At 41.6% G+C, this 24,420-nt stretch overlaps 1 protein-coding gene across 1 annotated transcript in view; it reads right to left on the reverse strand.

Annotated features, from left to right (window-relative positions):
- The window catches only part of NEK11 (NIMA related kinase 11), a 233,818-nt gene that overhangs the window by 44,532 nt on the left and 164,866 nt on the right, over nucleotides 1–24,420 (reverse strand). The window contains exons 14-15 of the mRNA XM_014789660.2: nucleotides 18,965–19,025; nucleotides 2,236–2,332 (exon numbers count right to left, since the gene is read on the reverse strand). Coding sequence (XP_014645146.2) covers nucleotides 2,236–2,332; nucleotides 18,965–19,025 — 158 coding nt within the window. The remainder of the gene's footprint in view (nucleotides 1–2,235; nucleotides 2,333–18,964; nucleotides 19,026–24,420) is intronic.

The following is a 24,420-nucleotide window of genomic DNA, read 5'->3' on the forward strand; positions in this document are numbered from 1 at the left end:
GGTCAGAAAGCCATATGTTGATGAAGCCAAGACTCAGGCTCCAAATCTGCTGCCTCCAGCTTCCCCTCCCTTCTCTTTACCTCTCCAAATCCTACCTCTCTGTTAAGGCCAAGGCCAAGTTCCCACTTTTCTCAGAGGCCTCCTCGACTTCCCCTTTCTGGCCTTGAAGCTCTTACCATCTGCTCCATTTGGCACATGGCCGTGGTCCTATCTGGGGACTTTTCTTAACCATCAGCTCATATTACACAGCCACTGTGCTGTCATTTAGCTTTCTGCTTTGAAGTTTGGTGCTTTCTCTGCTATCTCCCTAGGGACAAATGTTCTTCTTTGCATCCCGACAGTTGCTGTTCACATGTTGAGCTTGCAATATATTACCGTGCAGTGAAAAAACGGCAAGATTCCCCCTCTTCTGGCTATGTTCTAAGTCTAAGAAACTGAGGAAACACTATATCCTCAAAAGATACACTGCCCTGCAGCCTCAATTTCTTGTCTGCTTTTTCTGGAATGGTAAAGAGCTTTGTGAAATATAAGGGGATGGCAGGTTATTCCGCCACAGGAGCAATACCATCCACGGGGGAGTAGCCCAAACTGCACTGATCCACATTAAATGAGCCAGAAAATACTTTGTCAAATTCAGTCAAACAATAAGGAAGAAAACAACATACCAGGAATAAAATCACTAGAATGCATCTTGGTCATTTATTTTGGCAAAACTACTTTCATTTTAATTATTTAAAGTACTTCATAATATGCGAGGAAATGGGATGTTATATACTTTGCAAATGTAATGAAGTCTTAGATCAAAAATCTGACAATACCATATTGTTAAACTTTAAGAGTGAAATAAGTGAGTCACTTTTCCTTGAAGATTATCAACTAGGAGATTAGCAAAGCCTTTTCCATAATCTCCCTAGCAAGGAGAAGAGAAAGTAGGCCAAGGCAGGAAAGTTCAGTCCAAACTTCCTCACTTCCAGTTCCTGGGAATCTCTTGCTGTCATGGTAACTATGTTACTAAGTGACCACTCAGGTATAGGCAGGACTTGAAAACAATAAGCATCTAAACACACTATCAGCTTTCGGTTTAGAAATAACTTTCAGCACTTTTTTTCTCCTTTGCTTTCAAACATTAGCCTGGATGATGATGTGCTGTGTTGCAAGAACAATATAAATGCAAATCGACTGAAAAATAATTCTTGTCAAGCTTCCCTAGCTATTCAACCAGCACCAACATAGGAAGAGATTTTAGAGAGAAGTTTCTGAGTTGAAACATCTCTAGGAGGTTCACAAACTACACAGCCCACAGGCCACAGCTGGCCTGCCACCTGTTTCTGTACTTCTTGTGAGCTAAGGATTATTTTTATATTTTTAAATGGTTAAAAAAATCAAAAGAAGAATAATGTTTTGTGATACCTGAAAGTTATATGACATTCAAATTTTAGTCCAAAAATAATGTTTTATCGAAGCACAACCGTGCTCATTTACTTACATATTGTCTATGGCTGCTTTTGTGTTACAATGGCAGAGGTGAATAATTGTGACAGAAACAGAGCCAAAAATATTTACTATCTAGCCCTTTACAGAGAGAATTTGCCAACCCCTGGTCTGGAGACAAGAGCTGTACAGGAGAAGTCACACTAGGAGACTGGGCGTCTCTTCTTTGCCAAGAAGTCTGTAACAGGCACTGTCTTAGTCTATTCGGGGCTGATATAACAAAATACCACAGATTTAGTAGCTTATAAACAACAGAAATTTATTTCTCACAGTTCTGGAGACCAGGAAATCCAAGATCAAGGTGCCAGCATGGTCGCATTCTGGCGAGAGCCTTCTTCCTAATTCATAGCTGCTGCCTTCTCACCGTGTCCTTCCATGGCAGACGGTCTAGGGAGATTTCTAGAGTCTCTTCTATGAGGGCACTAATCCCATTCGTGAGGGCTCCACCCTCATGATTTAAGAACCTCCCAAAGGCCCCACCTACTAATACCATCACTTTGGGGGGTTAGGATTTCAACATAGGAATTTGGGGGAGACACACTCAGACCATAGCAGGTGCCTTTGATGCAGATTCAGGCCTTTTCAACAGAGCCTGTGCACATTCCATTCACCGATGCTTCTTGGAAAGCACAGCTGCTCTTTTTGTGGAGGCCAAGAAGAACAGCATCATGTGACAGGATCACATGCTTTGTCAATATGTTCTAATACTGCACTCTCCCCAGGGTCAGGCAACATGCTACTTACTCCCTCATGCGTTTCATCTTGGTCCCGGCCATCGCACTGTTGATAATTGTTGCTCCTGGGGACATGTCCTGAGCTGTACTGGTGATGGTCCTTGTGTCTGAAAATCAATGCACAGCCCTTATTGACTTCATCAGCACTCCAGCAACTTCAAGGCAACATTCAAGGGCAACCAGAAAACAGAACCTAATCCACCTTTGCCACAAGGTAATGCTACATTAATTAGAGATGAATTCAATTATGACATGCACATTAAGGAGATCCAAATGACAAGATTATTTACAGTTTTAATATGCACAAAGAATTCCAGAACCAAGACTCTCTCAAAAAGAATTGTTTAGGGGCCGGACCGGTGGCGCAAGCAGTTAAGTGCGCGCGCTCCACTGCGGTGGCCTGGGGTTTGCCGGTTCGGATCCTGGGCGCGCACTGACGCACTGCTTGGCAAGCCACGTTGTGGCGGCGTCCCATATAAAGTGGAGGAAGATGGGCACGGATGTTAGCCCAGGGCCAGTCTTCCTCAGCAAAAAGAAAAAAAGAGGAGGATTGGCAGATGTTAGCATGGGGCTGATCTCCTCACAAAAAAAAAAAAAATTGTTTAAACAGAACGCCATTATTTCAAAGATGGGCTTTTTTAATACTAGAAAACACAGGGGCAAATGCATCTACAGAAAAGCAAATGTTCTTGGGAAGCCTTTGGCCAGTCTCTTTCAGCAGATGTGGATATTTGATTGATGACTGAGGAATTTTTGCTAATAAGCTTAGTTTTCCGCTTATCTTAATCCCACACCTGAGCATTAGTTTTTTTACAATGCAAAGCACGATGCTGACCGGGGGGTCATCTGCAGCCCTGAACTTCAGCAGAAGGGCGCAGAAGGCCAAAGTTGGGTTCAGAAAGCTGCAATGTTATGAAATCTGCTGCAAGAGCCATAAATTTTACCAAGATACCCTGGAGGCTCTTACAGAACATGTTGGAATTGAAGGGAAAGAAATAGTTCAGCAACTGAAACAACACTGCTTCCCATTAAGAAGCTAAAGCTGGCCCCTGAGGGAGGGCCCCGGGTAATCCAGAGTTGGATTTGCCTACAGGCCCTCCCTGGGGCTGGCGGCAGGTCCTCCCTGCGCATTCCTTAGATCTCCCACAACAAGCCTCTCACTCCATCAGGAAAAGACTTTGAACACCCTCAGATTCATTTGTAATTTATGTCCATGCAGTTGCTATGTCAGAGAAGGGACCTCCGTTGTGAAATTCCCACTCTTTTCCCAACACATCTCATATAACACGTGACTGTCTGATTTAGGGACCAAATGAGACAGCGAGGGCCAATCCCTACTTCATATATTAGTAAAGCTTTTTTCTTATATTTTTAAATTTAAAAAATTAAATGCAGGGCTGTCCCAGTGGTGTAGTGGTTAAGTTTGCGCACTCTGCTCCAGCGGCCTGGGGTATGTGGGTTCAGATCCTGGGTGTGGACCTATACAGTGCTCATCAAGCCGTGCTGTGGCGGCATCCCACATATAAAATGGAGGAAGATTGGCACAGACGTTAGCTCAGGGCCAATCTTCCACACCAAAAAAAAAAAAAAATTTAAATGCAAATTCTATTATTTCTCAACATGCCCTTCTTTTGTATACCCCCTTGGAGGCACACATGCCACTTTGAACTTCTTGCTCTTATAGATATCATCCAGATGAATATTCTCCTGCCTAACTCTTTGTCAGAATCTCCGATCTTTCCTTAGGCTACATCCCTAGATGCAGAATTACTGGATCAACAGGTATGAACTTTGTAAGAGAGCATGTTACAATTAGTTAAATAAACAACCTGCCCTTCCTGGTACATCATCAGTTATGTCCCCACATTAAGACACAAGTACTGGTGACTGATTGCTCCCCTCTCTCCTGGAGATTATCCCCTCCACACCTTGAGAGAAAACCTGCCTTAGCCTTCGCTGGCATCAGACAGCAGCTTCATTTCAGCTCCCTCTTCCCATCAGCCCTGGCCAGAATAGCTGCTTCTCCCCAGCCAAGGCTTTTGTGAGGGAGGTGAGGGGGAAGGCATGCGGGGTCCATTCTATGTCCAGTTGGTTGCTTTTTATAATCGTCTTTCCTAGAACCTGAAAAGTTACTAAAACCACACCATGCCAAATAACCCAAATGTGAGCTCAAAAATCAGTTCTGCCAAGAAGGAAAGGAAGGTGCCGCTTTCCCACCTCTTCCAGAGAGAGCTGGCAGGTCCTGAAGGCTTATGCGAATAAAGGTCAAAGCAATTTCCAGGAGAGCTGCAGTTTATTTTAATCTGACCACTGTTCTCCTCAGGAAGGCTCTCAGCATTGCTGGGCAAGATGCTAAGCCTTAATTAAGCCCAAGAGTAGAGAACAGGGCAAATAGAATTTCAAGCAACAGGGTTGGGGAAGCTTGGTGCTCAGAGCAATTCCTTTTTCAGTGTTTCTTATTGGCCAGCCTTTTCCTCTCCATCCCACTTTCCAACATGAATAGCAGATGCTCTGTGTCAAAGGACCACACGTTTAGCAATCATGATAAAAACAACTGGGCTAGAATCACAGACTTCATCTAATAGGTAATTGGATCCCAGAGTGTGTTCTAGACCACTGCTTCTCAAACTTTAATGTGATATGAATCACTCAGGAATCTTGTTAAAATGCAGATTCTGACTTAGTAAGTGTGGGCAGGGCCTGGGATTCTGCATTTCTAATAAGCTCCCAGGTGATACCAATGCTGCCGGTCCTGGGACCACATTTTAAGTAGCAAGCTCTAGACAGGCCTGCTGCACAATTCATGGGGCCCAGAGCTAAACAACAATACAAGGCCCCTTGTTCAAAAAGCAAGAGACAAGCTGGTTCCTTTCTTCCGCATCTCTCTCTGGACCGATCAGGGTATTTTTTACTGGGTATTGAATGTCATTCTCCCTTGGAAACTCGGACAGACACTCTGAAGGAGAGTGAAGACCTTCGCAGGGGCCTGAGGGTCCCACAACCCTGACCCTCCCCCAGGCATGCCCAGGCCACTGGGAGTGGAAGGTGGCAGTGGTTGCAGGGGTGGGTCAGGGAGTGGGTGGCAGAGGACCCTTCCCAGGGAGGCAGCTGAAGGCGAGGCAGCCCATGAGAGAGGCTTCAAGCCCCTGGCATATGTCCCATGGTCCCATCAGACTTCACTCATAAAACACAAATTCAAAGATAATATTATTAGGAATTGCATTAAACCCCAATTGCAGGCCCCCTCCTGAGCGTGGGGGGCCCACCAAGCTCTGGTTCCAGGGCTCTGCTTTCTTAGATATTTATAAAAAAATAGATGAATCTCAATCTCTATGTTGATTTTTTAAAATTAATTTTCTCTTATTAGTTTCAATACACACACGATGTTAGGTGCATTTATGGTTGCACAGATTTCTTATGAGACCTCTATACCGTCTCCCTCCCAAGGATCTTCCAGCCACAGGGTGGGGACCCGCCCCCTCCACCGAGTAAGTCTGTCCCTCTCTGATTTACCTTTGACTGGCCTTCACTTTTACTTCACCTCCATCACTTTTCTAAAGAACAGTGGACCCTGACATGAACCATTGCTTAGACAGCACTCTTCTCCTTTTGGTTTCTAAGACTGAAGAATGTTCACCAACCAGTCATCAAACACGGCTTATACCTATGGTGAGTTTTTCAAAGTGGATATGCAAGTGGGAGATTTTAGAAAAAACTAAAATCTAGTTTTTAGAAAAAACTCCGACCACTCTATTCTGCCTGTGGTAAATTCTGAAGATACTTGACTCCAGTGCACCTCTGTGAAAAGCCATGGGGTGCATGTTGTGTGGCTGGGACTCAGCAGGCCTTCATTGACTGCAGCCTCAAGTCAGAGGGGAGCAGGGGGACCAAATGGCAGCCACGCCCTGCCCCCTTGTACCCACTCACTGTGTGGGCTGTGTGTTCCTTAGAAGGGGACTATGACCCCATTAAAATACAGGGAGAGTGACTATGGTCATGCTGCCTCAACGGAGGAGAACACTACTGTGCTCACAGCTCAAACCATGGGTCAGCATCAAAACTGTGGGTCCAGACGTTTTGAAAAGAAAGTGGTGACAGAGAATATAAGATGGAACAACTCAAGCATTTGCTTCCTTTTCCCCATCCCCTTCATGCCCTTCACCAGAACAAGGAGGACCTTTTGCACTATGAAAACGGAACTGCAAACAGATGCTGCGACTTGCGGTTCTGTTGAGTTTCCTTTTGAACCAATTCTACCCTTACCTCTTGTGTCAGTCAGCCTGGGTCCTCTCCCTCAAATTCTACTCCTGTCTTCTCTGTCACCGTCATGGTCTGCTCTCTGCTGTTCTGCCCTTTCCTTGATACCATCTTTCAACTGTTCACCCCGGCTTCCCACCCTAGGTTCCTTCACCTTCCTGTCTCAGGTGTGTGACTTGTATTTCAATGCTTGGATCTACTGTCTCTTTTAAACTTCATTTCTATACAAAGTTGTTCCAATTCATCATTAACAACAACAATGATAATGGCTAAACTTTTTTTAGGAGACAAGAGTCGGGCCCTCTGCTAAGCATCTTATCTATACCATCTGGGTAAGGTTCCCATGAGGCAGGCGCATTTTTCAATGAGGAAAATGAGGTTTGAGACATTAAGTAACTTACCCACATTCATACAACTGATACATTACATAGCTGGAACTTGAAACCAGGCCTTGTTTTATTCCATAGTCCTAGATGTTGGGCGCCGTACTGCAAACTTCCTAGAGTGAATAGCTGCTCTATGTCAACCTCTGTGCTAGGTGTTAGCTGAGATGCTACTTGCCACGTTTTGCTTTCTAATACTCTTCGCTATAGACACGAATCTCTCCCTCCACTCTCCTACCTTTTTAACTAGTTAGTAAGCTCCTTGGCCACAGAGATTATGTCTTGTTCGTCTTTTATCTTTTTTTTAATTTCTTAATCCACTTTAAGTGTATAACTCAATAGCATTAAGTACATTCATGATGTGCAACCATCACTACTATCTGTTTCCAACACCTTTTCATCACCCCAAACGGAAACTCTATACCCATTAAACAATAACTCCCCATTCTCCCCTCCCCCACATCCCTGGTAACCTCTAATCTACTTTCTGTGTCTGTAATTTTACTATTCTAGGTACTTTATATAAGTGGAATCATACAATATGTGTCCTTTTGTTTCTGGCTTATTTCACCTAGCATAATGTTTTCAAGGTTCATCCATGTTGTAGCATGTATCAGGACTTCCTTTTTATGGATGAATAATATTTCATTGTATCTATATATATCACATTTTGTTTCTCCTTTCATCTTTTGATGGACACTTGAGTTGTTTCCATAACAACAGATGAATGGATAAACAAAACGAGTATTATGAGTGATGCTGCTGTAGATATTTTGATAGATGCCCTTTATCAAGTTTAGAAAGTTCCCTTCTGTTCCTAATTTGTTGAGTGTTTTTATCAAGAAAGGGTGTTGGATTTTGTTAAATGCTTTTTTTGCATCTATTGAGATGATCATATAGTTTTTGTCCTTTATTCTGTAAGTATGATATATTACATTAGTTGATTTTCTGATGTTAAACCACACTTGCATTCCTGGGATAAATCCCACTTGGTCATTGTGTATAATTCCTTTTTTTTTAAGGTTGCTGGATTTGGTTTACTAGTATTTTGTTGATGATTTTTACATATATATTCATAGTGGATATTGGTCCATAGCTGTTTTTTTTTTTCCTTGTGATGTCCTTGTCTGGCTTTAGTATCAAAGAATGGCCTCATAGAACAAGCTGGGAAGTGTTCTCTTGTATTCTATTTTTGGACGAGTTTGTGAAGGACTAGTGTTAACTCTTCTTTGAATGTTTAGTAGAATTCACCAGTTGTGAATTCACAAATCTGGGCCTGGGCCTTCCTTTGTTGGGAGTTTTTAAATTACTAATTTGATCTACTTGTTATAGGCCTATTCAGATATTCTTTTTTTTCTTGAGTCAGTTTTGGTAATTTGTTTCTTTCTAGAAATTTGTCCATTTCCTTTAAGTTATCTAATTTGTTGGCATACTGTTGTTCATAGTATACCCTAATAATTCTTTTTGTTTCTTTAGGGTTGGTAGTAATGTCTCCTCTTTCATTCCTGTTTTATTAATTTGAGTCTTCTTTCTTATTTTCTTGGTCACTATAGCTAAAGATCAATCAGTTTTGTTAATCTTTTCAAAGAACCAATTTCTGGTCTCATTGATGTCCTCTGTTGTTTTTCTACTTTTTATTTATTTCCACTCCATATTATTTCCTCCCTTCTACTTGCTTTGGGTTTAATTTGCTCATCTTTTTCTAGTTTCTTAAGGTAAGACATATATTTCAGATGCTCAATAGGTGGAAGTTAAAATCAAAGGTAATGTAAATAGTAGCTGTGGTCCTTAACCCACGAAGGGCTTGCAATCAATTGCGAAGACAGGATATCTACCTAGATAATCACCAGAAGTGCTCCTGAGTACATAAACACAAGAGATTATGCTAGGTACAGAGAATACAAAGAGGTATAATAAGGGTCTATACCTAGCATGGTGGTTTATATTTAAGTGTTTTCATTAGACTGAGGGCCTTCTTCCAATTCAAACGTTCCATGATCTGGTTAGTATAAGACATCCCCAGACCACCCACGGGCAGAGACTTAGTTGGGAAGGCAATACTTATACTAACAAAGATAAAGAGCAATCAAAGGGACCAAATGTGAAGAGGCAAATGGTAGGGACCAATAATAAATGCTACAGGCATTACAGAACATCAGGCAAAATCATCCTGAAGTCTCTTTCCCCACCTGTGAAATATAGGATGATGAGCTTCATAACACTTGATACCACCCCATGGAGATGTTTTGACAATGAAATGAAAAAAAATGATATGGTGAGACATTAAACAACTAGAAGCTGTGTTTCTTAAGAGTGCAAAGCACAGCTCGTAACAATAACATTGTCAGGATATCTCCTACTTCTGTGGTCTCTCACCAGCAGAGCTATTTTCCCCGAAGGAGCAACAGCTTGATGATTCTGACCTCTCACCAGCAGAAAGAGATTCTTCTCTCATTTCTTCCAAAATTTCCCTTTACTCATTTCAGTTGCTGGACAAATGACCTTGATTGTAAAACAAAACCCTGCGTTTGCCCTCCCTGCTGAAGATCCTTCCACGAGGGTCATAAAGAGCTGATGCAGGGGCTGTAGGGGTGGATATTTTGGCAAACAAGATCTCACGGAAGCACCTGGGACATTGCTCACTCAGGAATCCTTGCAGACTCTGTCCTTGGTGTACAAAACGTTCAGAATGCTCCTTCAACCCCCCTCTTTCCCTCAATTTCCTAAGGAATACTGAAGAAAGAACAGTTACCTGATAGGCACCCATCTTTGCCAAATTATTGCAAAGGCATATCCTCATGGCCATATTTCTCCCCCTACTTGTTAGAACAGCACATGATCCAAGATGTGCCTAGGGATTGGCAAACTTTTTTTGTACAGAGCCAAGTAGCAAATATTTTAGACTTTGCAGGCCAAACAATCTTTGTCGCAACTAAACTCTACTGTTGTAGCTGAAAACAGCCATAGGCAATAAGTAAATGAATGAGCATGGCTATGTTCCAGTAAAATTTTATTTACAAAAACTGGTACTGAGCTAGATTTGCCCTGTGGGCGGTAATTTATCGACCCCTGGCCTAGATGATGGAGAATCATCATGATTCTGAGCTGGAGGTGACCACAGACCTTTTGAAGACAAATTCCCTCATCTTATGGATAGGGAAACTGTGGCCAAGAGAGGCTGCATGGCTTAGCCAAGATCACAGAGCTATCAGGGAAGGGGCAAAACCAGGACTAGAACCATGGTTTCCTGACTCCCGGATGAGTGCTCTCTCTAGTCCCCCCCCAGGAGTGCCGCATCCAAATAAGGATTTTCACATGCTGATTTTGAAAAGTCAGGAGAGCATCAAATAAGGATTTTCACATGCTGATTTTGAAAAGTCAGGAGAGCATCAGACAAAACCCTCTTCCAAAGGCTGAAATTTGGGGAGAACATTACCTCTGTCATCTCATTTCTCCACCTCTCTGGATGATGGCCCCATGGCTTGGTATAAGAGTAGCCGTGAACCAGCAGGCACTGTGAAAGCCGTTCCACTCTGCTCAGAGGCTTAGCTGACCCACATCTTTGCAAAGATTTTTCCTTGAGCCTCTCCTGTGATGATAGTAAACCTCAGGATGTCACTAAAATTGCCTAAGAATCTGAAAAGCAGGCTGGTCTCTGTCTTCACTGTGTTACCCCAACACCCCAGAGATGGAGACGCACCACTCAGATTTCCCTTCAAGAAAGAGCTTATTGTCCAGCTGCTGGGAGTGCTGGAGACAGACACCCTCCACCAGTGGCCCCTTCAGGAACCGCCTCAGCTGCAGGAAGCTGCTTTGCCCAAGATCATGCCCTTCCCCTGTGGCCCACATTTAATAACTAATGACAGTAGAGGTAGAACACCTGGCCATCTTGGCCTATGCAGACAATTCTGATGAGTCCAGAGCTCCCCATGGGTTGGGGCAAGGACTGTCAGGCCTGCATTGCTGCTCAGCTTCTCCCTCTGCTTCATCCTGCTTCCTTCTGCTCCCATCCATGGGGGTCAATCCTAAGGGCACTCCCAAATAAATGTCCTGCCCCACTCAACTCTGTGTCAGTGGCTGCTTCCAGAAGAACCCAAGCCATGTCACATGGGTACTGGGGTTGGAGAGAGAGTAGGGGCATGAAAGGGGTTGTCTTGGTGTCTTCAACAAGCTAAGTATTTGATAAGAGTGACAATAAAAACGACGATGTAACCATCTCTAGCGCCCCCCCTCCTCCCCCCCACCCCCCACCATCCCCAGGTCTTTCAGAGAAGTGTTTCTATAGGCACAGGTCAAAAGCCATGGCCTAAGGAAGTTGTTGCCAACCCTGCAGCAGCAGCTGTGTCCAAGCCAAACCACATGAGGAGGCTGGAGAAGAAAGCAGACAGGAGGAAAGGGGAAGAAGATGGTCCAGGAGAGAATTACCTCCAGATGCTTCCAGTAGGAAGGGAGCCAGGGCACATTAGGATGAGCATATGAGCTGCCTTAGAGGACTGGGGTTTGAATCCTGACTCTGTGATGTTGGGTAAGTTACAAAACTTCCGTAACTCAGTTTCCTCACCTGTACAAAAACAACCTGCCTTTTAGGGCCCTCGTAAAGCTTAAATGCAATGATCTATAAAAAGGTGCTTTGTTGTTGGAAAAGGCCGGAGGTAAATTTACACTGCCTCCCTCATCTCCATGGCACCCACCCCAGTGCTCTGTACAGGGCAGTTTCTCAATAAATAAACAGCACCCCACTGCCTCCACCAAAATTAAATTATTTGGAAAAAAAGTGGACCAGCCTGGAAAAGAAAACTTGCTACTCATAGGGGAGACGATAAATACCAGGAGATAGGAAATAAATAAACTTTCTATTTTTACTGCATAGTTATTTCACACAAAAAATATGCAACTGAATTGTATGGAAGATTAAAACAACAGGAGGGATTCAGGGATTTGCAAATGTTCATTTTTTTTTTTTTTTAATGTACCAGAAGAGGCCTCTAAGAATAGCACCTATCAGTTTTTTTGTTTTTTTAAAAAGAGTGTCTCTATTTGGATTGACATAGAGCAATGAAATGTGGATAAAGGCTAGGAAGAGCTTTGTGAAAGCCAGACCATAACTTTTTCAGTTGTGCTTACCCTGTGGTCACAGTAGCCAGGGTTTGGGGAGTTTAATTATTCTAGGCGGCAAACGTGGAGAATCTTAGGTTTAGAAACAAAACCTGCTTTTCTCTAACAGCAGGTTGGGCCGGCTTCAAGACTGACTAAAATACTTAAGGTATTTAATATAAGTATTTATATTTATAATATTTTTGTATCTAAATTTTATATTTATAATATTTATAATAAGTATTCCCTCTTCTTTTAGTAGAAAAGAATCACAGAAGTCATGCATGTTTGCTGCAGACAAAATAGAAAACACAGAAGTGGAAAGCTGCTCAGAGAACCATGATTAACACTATGGTATTTCCGTGTGTGTGTGTGTGTGTGTGTGTTTGGATGTGTGTGTATGTATCAACTACAGTTTTGTATACCTTTCATGCCTATGAATATGTAACTACATCATCATTTTTTAATAAACTGTAAAGAACTTCTTTGTTCTAGATATACTAGCCCCCACTGCTAGGCACTTATTTTGATTCTAATTTTTCACTATTGTAAACATTGCCATGAGAATCCTTGTATGTTTATCTTTACACCCAACTCTGATTATTTCTTCAAGATAAACTCCTAGACATAGACTTGATGGGTCAAAAACATTTCTTTCAGGTTAGTATAAGTGAAATGTTGAAAGAAAACTTTTTTCTAAGTTATAATTAACACTCTCTTTGCGGGGTCATAAATATATTAAAAATTCAATGTGAGGCACTTTTATTAAAAATTTGATTCAATTTATTAAAATTTGTCAAAAACAAGCATTTTCTTTATAGAGCCTTAGCTGGAGTGACAGCACTTTCTTCCCTGATTTCCTAGCTCAGTGGTTCTCAAAGTACAGTTCCTGAGCCAGCAGCATCAGCACCACCCGGGAACTTGTTAGAAATGCAGATTCTCAGGCCCCAGCCTGGATCTACTGAATCAGGATCCTTAAGAGTGAGGCCCAGCGATCTGTGATTCTGATGCTGCCTCACTCATCTGGTGCTCGTTACTTTCGGCCTGAAGTTCTAGTCATTTGGTCTAAAGATGTTGACACTCCTAATACTCTAGAAGTTCTCTGAAAACATACTGTGTCTGATATTCCTTTGTGTACCCTACAATGGTTCTGTGCCAGGAAATGCTCAATAAACGTTTCATCATTAAGCAATCTGCAGGTGAATGCAGCCTTACTCACATTTCTAAGTTTTCACATAAATAACCTAATAGTACTTCTAAATGAACTGGATATGAAATCCTCTACCCTAGCAAATAGGTGGACAATCTTCCTCTCTGTTGGTGACAGTTTTACTGAGCCAACCAGAAGTGGCCTCAGAAAGCAATTGGTCTGGAATATAATTACTGCCAGAAAGAACAGCTCAATATTGTCTCTTCAAGAACAGGTACTCTCTAAAGTTCAAATGGCCAGGTTAATTTGTTCACTTACTGGGGCCCTGTAACAGCCACCTCGCCCAGGAAGGCACATCGATGGCCATCTGTGCTGCATGCAATCAGACACACCCTAGAGCTTTACTGAGCCCCTTCTGGGACTGAGATGGACGATAGGGGGTCTGTGTCCCAACCATCTCTTCTAAGCTGAATGCTGTGGAATTCCAGCGTCAGCTGAGCACTCCACTAAGCAGATCCAGACCAAGTGTTTTGGTTCTGCAGGCTGGCACTTCACGTAGCCCACCACTAGCTGGCACTACTCTGTCCTCTATTCAGGTAAGAACCCAGGACAAGTTCTCACCTTTCATTACAGTGTCAGTCCTGACAACTGCTGCCTGGAGCACATGGCTCCCTTTACAGTCAGCAGCACAGAAGATAAATTGAAAAATAATTACCTCAAATCATCTACTCCTTCTGGTGAAAGCCAAAAGGGGAAACAGTTCCACAAGATACTGCAAGGGCCACCTCTCCTTCCACATTTCTAGGCATTAAGTTCTATCCTCATAACAAAAAAGTTCATTACTGTAGTAATATACAGAAGGTTCTTTGCTAAGAGTATACTACTAAGAATGATTAATAATATTGTTTTAGGGATTTATTTATACTACAAAGCCTTCTTCCTGCTCCCTTCTCATCACCACACATCTGCCAAATGAATGTGTCTAGCAGACACATAGCAAGTTCTCTGTAGACTGCCAGTAATTTTGAATCTATTGCATCCTTTTGAGTTTTAAAGAACTTATAGAAATTTAATAGTTTTTTTATAAGACATATACAGAAAGGTTAGTGATAACCAGATATTGTGTATCCACATCAAAATAATCCAAGTTGTTTCTGATCCAAAATATCCCTCCTCTCCTCCAAATGTGGTGGTTTCAATGTGTCAGTAACGAAAGAAAACACTATGTTGAAAGCACTCTAATTATTATGAGAAATTCTTTTCTGTCAAGGTGAAAAGCACAATAGTGCAAGGTTAAATGGCTGTCAGTCATCCCTACATTTAATGGCTTAGAGTTTGAAGAGCTTAAGCAAAGGAAGTTCCTAAGGGACTCAGAAGCCCTGATGCCTGGTCTATATCAGTCACATTGTTTAGTGGAGATTAAATAGCTATTACCAAGGTTCAATGGAAGAACAATTGGGGTAACAATTTTCAAAAAGCCTAACTGATCAGACATATCAACACACTAAAAAATTCTTAATGGGCAGAGAGGTTTTGAAGTATCTCTTGTACTCTAATTACTTCTGTGACAACATACAGTTTGAATCTACAAAACAAGCCTTTTTATAAATATAGTTTACTAAGGACTCGTATCATTCTGCTGATGACTTCTCTCTAGAAGTACAACTAATTTCCAAAACATTAAAAAGTATTAAACTTCATATGTTGCCTTGGTTCATAATAAGGTTATTAAGAAATATGGAGACAGAATTTTCCCTACTAAATTCAATGAAAAGGAAGATAGGGGTCGTCTTCTGTCCTTCTGAGTAGTGATGGGCCTGAACAGTTGCTATAGTAACACCATCTGTTGTCTGTGTAATGAGAGCCCATAACCAGTTCCCCATCTCAAGTTATTCTTTTCAAAGCATCCTTCTTACTGTTTTTAAAAGTGATCTTTTCTCATCATGCTTAAGAAACCAATGGTATCCTAACCTACATGATAAAGTTCAAGCTCCTTAACCTGGCACACGAGATTCTCCATGGCCTTGGCTCTATATAACCAGGTCTGCTGATCCCTTCCTCACACCTTACATTCCAGCTGCACCAAACTTCTCGATAGTTACATAAATATATGCAGTTGTTTCATACCTCTGAGCCTTCATATTGCTTGATCCTTTCTAGAGACTACTTCCCCTCCTGACCACTTGGCAACCCTACTCATCTTTCTATTCATTCACCAAATGATTATTGAACAAGTGCTATGTGTTAGATTCTGAGAACACTACAGCGAATGAGATCTTGTCCTGCCCTCACAGACATAGGAAATTACAAACCTTGCCCTCCTCTGGGAAGCCTTCCCCAGGCTGCACCCCCATAGGGGACCCTTCTCCTCCTTGTTCACAGAATGTGTTGTCCTCATCACAGTCCCCTGTATGTAACTGCCTCCCTGACTAAACTGGGAGCTCATTAAGACAGGGACCTTGTTTTCTTCATCACTCTGTGACATCTGGCTTATTACTATGTGCTTTATAAACATTTGTAGAGAAGAAAGGAGGGGGGAAAAACACAGGCTACACATTTAAACCACAGAAATTTCATGTTTTAAAGTATCTGCCCTCAGTGTAATGTTTTAAAGTATCTGCCCTCAGTGTAATGGTCACTGCCTACATTTTTGGCCGGCCCCCATGCCCTCAATTCTGGCCTTTCCTGCTACCTTTTAAATTTCTTCTCTCCTTCCCTCTCCTAATTCCACCTGGGATCACTCAGCAGCCTGTTCGTGGCTGGCCTTGCTTCTTGTACTCCACAGGAAATTTCAGGGGGAATTTAGGGCTTCAGAAATGAGGTGCCTCCTTTTGGGACAGTATGTCTTCCATGTGTGAAAGAAGCACCTAGTGGGTGCTCTCTGGTATTGTTACAAAGCTTTGCACTGTTCATCCAGGACCCCACCTGGTGGCTGGGACCATGTTCTAACTAGGTCTCAACATCTGAGCCCTCATACAGTGCCTGGAGCCCACCAGACCTCTCTAAATGTCTGATGCAGATGCTGAGGATGAGGCAAAAATACAATACTGGTTCCAAGGAAGCTCAGTAGTCTTGTATACAGTGCCAGATAGCCCAGCACACACTGACAGCACTACAAAGAAACAGAAAATCTAGAAAGAAGCAATTTTCATTTTAGCTTATAGGCAAGTTCTCTATAATTTTAAGAAATTAAATTTTTATTTTATACTTAAGTAATTTTTTGTTTGAATTATAAATTGGCGTGGGTGTGCACGATAAGAATTTCAGGGCTTAAGGACTCTAATGCCATTATTTTCAAAGTTTGGTCTGGACCCAGAACATCAGCATCCCTTGGGAACTTGTTAGAAATACAGATTCTTGGGCATGCACAAGACCTGCATTTTCACAAGCGCTCTAAGTGATTCTGATGCATGATCAAGTGTGAGAAGCGCTGACTGAAAGGCTTTAAAATGACCTGGATGTATAGAGGACACTAATATACTGAACTTGGAATTCAAAAGGGTACCTTCTAATTCAGGATCTCTTGAAGTTACAGAAATGCTACACAAATGCTAACATTCATCCTCTCCACTCTCCAGTGATATAAGAAGGGAAAATATCACTGTCCCTGTCTTAAATAGAAATAAAACTAAATCTGGGGTTGGGGATGGGGTCAAACCACTGCACACAACATTTTCAGGGCCACAAAGTTAAAACTTTCTTGGTCCAAATAACCAGAAAGGACATTTGCATTTCTGTTGTTCTTTTCTCTCTTGTTGACGGTTAGGAGAAGCTCTTGAAGATGTTTGTGGAAGATACTTAGCATCTTAACATGCTCAACGGGCAACTGGACATGTCCAAAATGCATAGGCTGATACTGAGTGTGAGCAAAGCCTAGCTCAATTTCATTTTTAAGTGACAAGTCTTATACTCTGATATATTTGAGTTTAAGTTGTCCCTTGGATCCTGTTAACATTCTGACATACACTAACAAGCATGGTGCCAAATAACATCTAACTGTTGCTGTAGCTGGTGAATCTCCCAAAAATGTAAGCAAAACAGACACTGGCTACCTGAGCGACCTCATCTCCTGTAAGACTATGTGAGGACATTTCTTCACGGCTTCTGTGGAATGAGAGAAGCGCCTGGAGTCCTGAAAGTAATAAAATTCTCACCTGCAATGAAGGTCCCGCTGTGAGTACCTCCCCACACAGGTATTTCAAAAGCATGCCCCCCATCTTCCCAGTGTCTCCTAGGCTACCCCTCACCCTCGCTTCCTTCCCACACACATCTTAAGCACTTAGCTTTCACCTTTCTCTGTTTTCTAAATCACCACTCATCCATCTGCTTTCTATCTCCTCAAATTCACTAACAGCTCTCACTTGCTCCCACCCCCCGTCCTGTTCCCTTTGTTCCTGTAGTTTATATCAGCTTTATTCCTTTTCTGTCACTTTAGTGGAGTTCCAGACAGAGATAAATGTGTATTTTTATTCCATGTTTCTAATGCTCATTTTTATAAAATTATACAGTCTAGAAGAGAAGTTAGATATCATCTATCCAATCCAATGTTAATTTTTTTCTTTTTTTGTAGGAGAGTCTATCTTTTTCAGGACATAATCTTATGCAGAAATCTAATCTATAAAACAGATAAGAGTGAAACTATTTTGGTTGAAGCTGGTAAAGGAGCAGGGTCTGCATCTCATTTCTCTTAAAAATATCTGTGAATGGCCTCTTCTGCACCAGACTCCATGTTCGAGTCTGGAGAAAAGGAGATGAACAGTGCAGACAGAGCTTCTGGCCTCACGCTGCTCGGTGCACCTCCCCTGGCCTGCTCCTGGAGGTCCCCAAGGAACCCAGTTTGAAAATTATGGATCTAATCTAACTGAGGTCCAGAGAGGGAAAGTGACTTGGTCAAAAGAAAGCCTTCTTGGTCTTGAAGTTCATACTTGGGAGTTAAACGTACCTAACAAGTGTTACTGATGTGTAACTGAACAGATCAGAGGGTGATGGTCAGAAGAAAAATATCAGGGAGCTGTGTTGTGAATGAGACTTTGCACACAAAAATGTGGAATAAGCTAGAAAAAGGTTAAAAATTGTGCATAAAGCTGCTAATAAAATAGTGGTGAATGTTTGCAAACTGAAAACTTAATCTTTATTCCCACCATCCCCTTTGAAGAGATTGCTTTTGGTCACGCAATTAAAAAATTTTAAATAAAAACTCACAATCAAATTTCAAAGAAAAATAAATCTCAGCCCTTTTCACCCAGGACCTGTAAGAATATCCTCTGCTATTCTATCCATGTCAAGTGTGACAATTTATTGTCTAGTGCCAGAAGTTATCACAGTTGGGCTTTTTGGATTAAAAAAGAAGAAGAAACTAAGAAATAGGATTTTATCCTTGAAGCACAGCAATCCCATTTATCGAGACAAACAATGCTAAAGAAATTTCAGCTTTGTTTTTTATACCAAATCTCTTCTCATAACTGACTGACCTTCAGAGTGATAGTCCTTTCAGCTTGACTGAATGCAATCTGTTTCTACAGGACGAGGGAGGTAGGGAGAGTCCTTTTCCAGGAAACCTATAAAACCCATTATTAGACACTGCTAGGCTACCATTTGATCACTATGGACCACTGAATTTCAATTATTTCATCCTTGGAGACTGAGGGTTACTTACAATAATAATAAACAATTCTTTGAGATTCCTGGCCCTTGGGCCAGACATTCAACCTCTGTTGGCCTCAGTTTCCTCATCTTTAAATGAGGAGGTTAGACTGAAATATCTGTCAGATTCCTTCCAAGCTTTCTACCTCTTGGATATTCCATTAGAATCAGTAAGTATCACTATATTTTGGAATCTGAAGAAACTTACTCACCTAGAGAGGTGCAACCCAGGACATTTTCCAAACATCTGACCAGTGCTTCAATATCACTGTCCTGTCAAAACAAGAAAGATTTACTTCCCTGTATGGAAGAATATTTAATGACATGGAAAAATGTTTTTGCCACATTTAGGCAAAACAAAACACACAAAAATCTGGTTGCAAAATTATTTTACAGTATGATCCCATTTTTTTTATTGATGTTTTAATAGTTTTTAACATCGTGAAATTTTGGGTTGTACATTTTTGTTTGTCCATCACCATACATATGACTCCCTTGTGCCCACCCCCCACCCCCATTGCCCCTGGTAACCACAATAAAGTTTTCTCTGTCCATGTGTTGGTTTATATTCCACATATGAGTGAGATCATACAGTGTTTGTCTTTCTCCTTCTGGCTTACTTCATTTAACATAATACCCTCCAGGCCCATCCATGTTGTTGCAAATGGGATGATTTTGTCTTTTTTATGGCTGAGTAGTATTCCATTGTATACATATACCACATTTTCTTGATCCAATCGTCAGTCAAGGGACACTTAGGTTGCTTCCACTTCTTGGCTATGGTGAATAATGCTGCAATGAACATAGGGGTGCATAAGCCTCTTTGGATTGTTGATTTCAGGTTCATTGGATAGATTCCCAGTAGTGGGACGGCTGTGATCCCATTCTTTTAAAGAAAAAATATCTATATCTATCTATATCTACATCTATCTACATCTATCTATATCTACATCTCTCTCTTCCTTCATATCAATCTATAGATGTACTGCTCTATCTCTCTGATGGGAAAAACATACAGTAAAAATGTTAACAGTGGTTTTGACTACAAGGTGTGATTACAAGTGATCTTTATTTTCTCCTTTGTGTGCTTATGTCTTTTCTAAATTTTCTATAATAAACAAACATTACTTATTTAATCTACAAAAATGGCAAATTCTATTAGAATGAAAAAATAGTTTTATATAATCTATAATCTACTCAATACAACAGGAATCAAGTGAATATTGTTTCCTAGAGAGTGTCTTTCAGTCTTCAATTTATGTTTTTCAAGGAGTCACAAATCTAAGAATTGCACTTCTTATTTACCCTAACCCTCAATAAGAGTCAGACATCCCCATGAGGGTTGGGGGGGATCCAGGACTGTATTTGATAACAAATATTGTCTTTAATACAAAATATACCTGTCCTCTACCCAGGAGGCTGGAAATATCCAAAACAGCATCATAATGATCTGGGAAAATGGAACTTTTTAATTATTTTCAGGGTTGTCATTACACCGAGAGAAATTAATAATTTATGGCTCACCTGCTCCATTTCAAAACAAGCAACACATATTATATTGCTGTAATTGTGGATTTTAGGAAAACATACTATAGCATAATAGACTAGTCTAAAACATTACATAAATGTGTTGGGTTTCATTTTATAACATCTGGTGGGGTTTGGGCAGCCACTTTTTATGCATGTGGTAAAACCCAGCATCATGTCATGTTCCAACATATAGAAGAGGCAATGATGAAGAAGGCATGCCTGGTCAATGCTAGTCAATGCGGCCAAAGCACTAACTGAAGACGCCCGGTGCCCAGCCCAGGAATAAGGAGGTAGGCACCAGGCCCAGAAACAGAAGAAGAAAAAGCGAGTCCCTTCTTTCTTCTGCACCCTCGTGGTCTCCAAACTTAACAGGGATGGCCTTAAGTCAGAGAGGATCTCGGCAGAGACATCCTCTGCTGGAAGAAAAGCAAAGCACCCATTGGCATACACAGATGATAACACCAACCAGGCAAGCCCGGTTCTAAGCCTGGCTCCTCCAAGACGTGTGTTGGCCTAGGCCAAATGCCTTGACTTCCCAGGTCTTGGTTTCTGCATCTGTAAAACTAGGAGGTTGAATCAGATGATGGTTAAGAAGACTTCCAGCTCTAAAACCCTGTTCTTCCAGCTAAAGAGCTAGAGGGACAGTGAGTGTGGTAGGTTTTCAAAGATAGTTACAACAATCCCTCCCACCCCTGTGCTCCTAAGCCATTCCTCACATTGAGAGGTACAGTCTCTTTCCCCACCCCGTGAGCTGGCCCTGTAATTTGCTTTGGGCCACGGAATATGGCAGAAGTGATGCCGAGTGACTTCTGTAACTAGGCCTTAAGGGGCCATGAGCTTCCATTGTCACTCCACTGGAAGCCAACAACCACGTAAAGAAGTCCATCTGTCCTACTGGAGAGATCACGTGGTGAGAGGCTCCAGAGCATGAGAGGCCACATGGAGGAAAACACAGGCCCCTGGCCAACAGCCAGCACCGACTGTCAGACATGTAAGTGAGGCCATCTTGGCCCCCCAAGCCAAGCTCCCAACTAAATGCAGCCACATGAGTGACTTTACACAATATCACATGGAGCAGAAGAACTGCTTACTGAGCCCAGACAATTCACAGAATCATGAGAAACAATAAATCATTGTTTCAAGCCACTAAGTTTTGGGGTGCCTTGTTACAGTAAAAGACAACTGTGACACTAAACAAATTGAGGTCACTGACCAAGTTTTTTCCATTTTTATGTCCCAGCACCTAGCACAGGCCCTGGCACATGACAAATGCTAAATGCTCATCTGTGCAGGTCTCTTCCAGCTTCTGTCATTTGTAAGGAAGTAAAAGAGAGGAATGGTATCAACTCTTTGCACTATAGTCTACCAACAGAGTGGGCCCCTTGCTCAAAGTACATCATTACGGGAAAGTAGAGGGAAAAGCACACTACTTCTTAATTCTGTGGCCTTAGTCAAGTTGGTTAACCTCTCCAAGCCTCAGTTTCCTTAATTGTAAAGTGAGGAGAATAACGGCCTCTGCCTCACTCAGGGCTATTATGAGAAGCAAAGGAAATAATAAAAAGCCTTTAGTACAGTGTACAGCTCATTGGAAATACCCAATGAATGGAAGAAGAGAATTGGATAGGATGGAATGGGAAAGGGACAGAGACATAAAAGATTAAAAAGTCCCAATCACTGAGCCTGCCACAGAGCTTGGAGATTCTTAATAAGCATTTGAGCTGAGTCAATGCAACAGAAACAGCGAGAACCAGAGCCAGGGCTGTAGGAAGCACCTGGATGATTGGGACACATCAACTACATCTGCCTAACACAGAGGTTAGGGAATGCTGTACAGGGAGTGGGGAGGGCAAAATAATTCTAATACTGCAGAATGAATGACTGAATAAATAAACACTAACTTTTTTATTAAGGTCTTAATATGTGCCATTGTTGAACCAACTTAAAACTATTAACTCATTTAAACTCCACCAGGTGTATTTTCCTCCCCATTAACAGTTGAGAAAACTGAGGCACAAACAGGTTCCATAATATGACCAAGGTCACGCAACTAGTGAGAGGTGGAAGAGGCAGTGTGTCTCCAGAGCCTGAACTCTTCTTAGCCACCACATTACACATCCATACAACAGAAGGCAGGACTCCTAGCCCAGAGGAGCCCACGATATTGTTGGAGAAACCAGGATGAACTCAAGGAAAAGACCTAAGAACAATTCCTTGGGAGATATATATGAAATATAATGCAGTCTGAGGACAAGTTAAAGAGGGGTTGGGTGAGGAGGGGTCGGTTCTTCATCAACAGCTTCCAACTCAAGGTTAAAAAGAACAATTTAAGCAGAACATTAGTTCTCTGTCTAAATATGGCCTCGACACAAGGGGTGTGCATTCTCATGGTGGAGCAAGCAAATACAGCCATGGCCCATGTGGGCAATCGGGACCTCTGCCAACTTCCCTTCCTGTCCCTGAAGACTGTGACCCCAGAGGTCATGGACAATGACTGAGCTGAACTTACATTCCCAACAAGGGACAAGTCATTTTCTATCTCTAGGCTGCAGATCAGAGTATTAAGACCAAATCTGCCAACTATACCCATTTAAAACCTTTTAAAATTTTGGAATAACAAGATTTACAGAAAAGTTGCAAAAATAGTATGAAAATTCCCATAATCTTTTCACCCTGATGTCAATATTATACCATGTTTACGTCATCATTCCCCTCATCTACACACACCAAGGTTTCTCAGCCTCGGCGTTAGTGACATTTTGGGCCAAATAATTCAGGCTACTACATTGTAGGATGTTTAGCAGCATCCCTGGCCTCAGCCAACTAGATGCCAGTAAGACACTCCCATCACCCCTTCCTTCAACCCTCAGATATGAAAACCAAAAATGTCACCAGACACTGCCAAGTGTCCCACGAGGGGCAAAATTTCCCCTGGTTGAGACCCATTGATCTACACATATCTCTAGCTCTACATACAGATTTTTTCTACTGGTCAAATCCAGAACAATTTAAGGATCAGAGGAAATGATGTTAATGGATTATAAGCCATCAAATAAAATAAGATGCCAACTGTACCTTGTGACATTTAAATGAAACTTTCTCTAGTCTGACAAAGAGACAACTTATAACAAAAATCAGGTTCTACATTTTTTACATTAAACAGAATTTAGGGAAGAAGTTAAAGAGCTTGTTTTACTGTCTTACAACTTAATTTAGCAACCAATTCATTCCTAGTGTTCCAGAAATTATCATTTAATTGAACATAAATGACCCCAACAGAAATACATCCACAAGAAAATGGAGAAAAGGGAGAAAAATAGAAATGAGTGCCATGCCTCTCTAAAGATGTTTGCTGGTAATTCTATAGCATGTTTGCACTTTAGCAAGAAGTTCAGTCATGGAAAACATCATTCAGGAGCATATGATGGCTGGTGCAACGTGGGGATTATGCTGTTGATTGGAACTTCTGCATTTCCTCATTCACAATCTAAACTGATCTCTGCCAGAGCTAAGTGGCCTGAGAGAGCAACCACATCTCGCTAGATGCCAAGTTACCATGCTACCAGCCTTCAGTCATTTCAGCCAAGTGCCAGAAGGCTGATTTTAAAATGTTGTGAAAATAACCTAATGGCTCTTTTGCTGATGAATTTAAACGTTCTTCAAGTCTCCTTCCCCCATAACCATCAACCCCTCTATAACAGGAACATGCCTTAGAGGCAGGAGGAACTTGTAAGATTCAGCTCTGAAAAGCTGTCCCACAGATTCAAGTTCAGTCAAACACCCAGATTTCTTTTTCAGAAACAGATGCAGTAATTCGGTTAATGAATTAGAAATGGCTTCTGAGGGGGAAAGGGTAGCTGTTTTAAAAAGATCCAGTTGGATCTGCAATGTACATGAGAACCAGCAATGCCTGCCTAGCAGCCACAGAGAAAAAGATGATATCTCAAGGAACTTCTCCTTCTAAACAATGTTTGTATGTAGATATTCAAAATAATACGTTCTCTAATAATTCATATTTATTTTTTAATCTGGAAAATGTAGAAAATTATCCAAAGAAAATAAATATCACCAAAAATCCTATCACCATTAAAATTTATGCCCACAAAAGTATATAGACATATTTAGTCAGTCTTTTCTACAT

Source organism: Ceratotherium simum, chromosome 5, assembly GCF_057802395.1.
Source record: "Ceratotherium simum simum isolate JZ-2026a chromosome 5, ASM5780239v1, whole genome shotgun sequence".
Taxonomy (NCBI): Eukaryota; Metazoa; Chordata; class Mammalia; order Perissodactyla; family Rhinocerotidae; genus Ceratotherium; species Ceratotherium simum.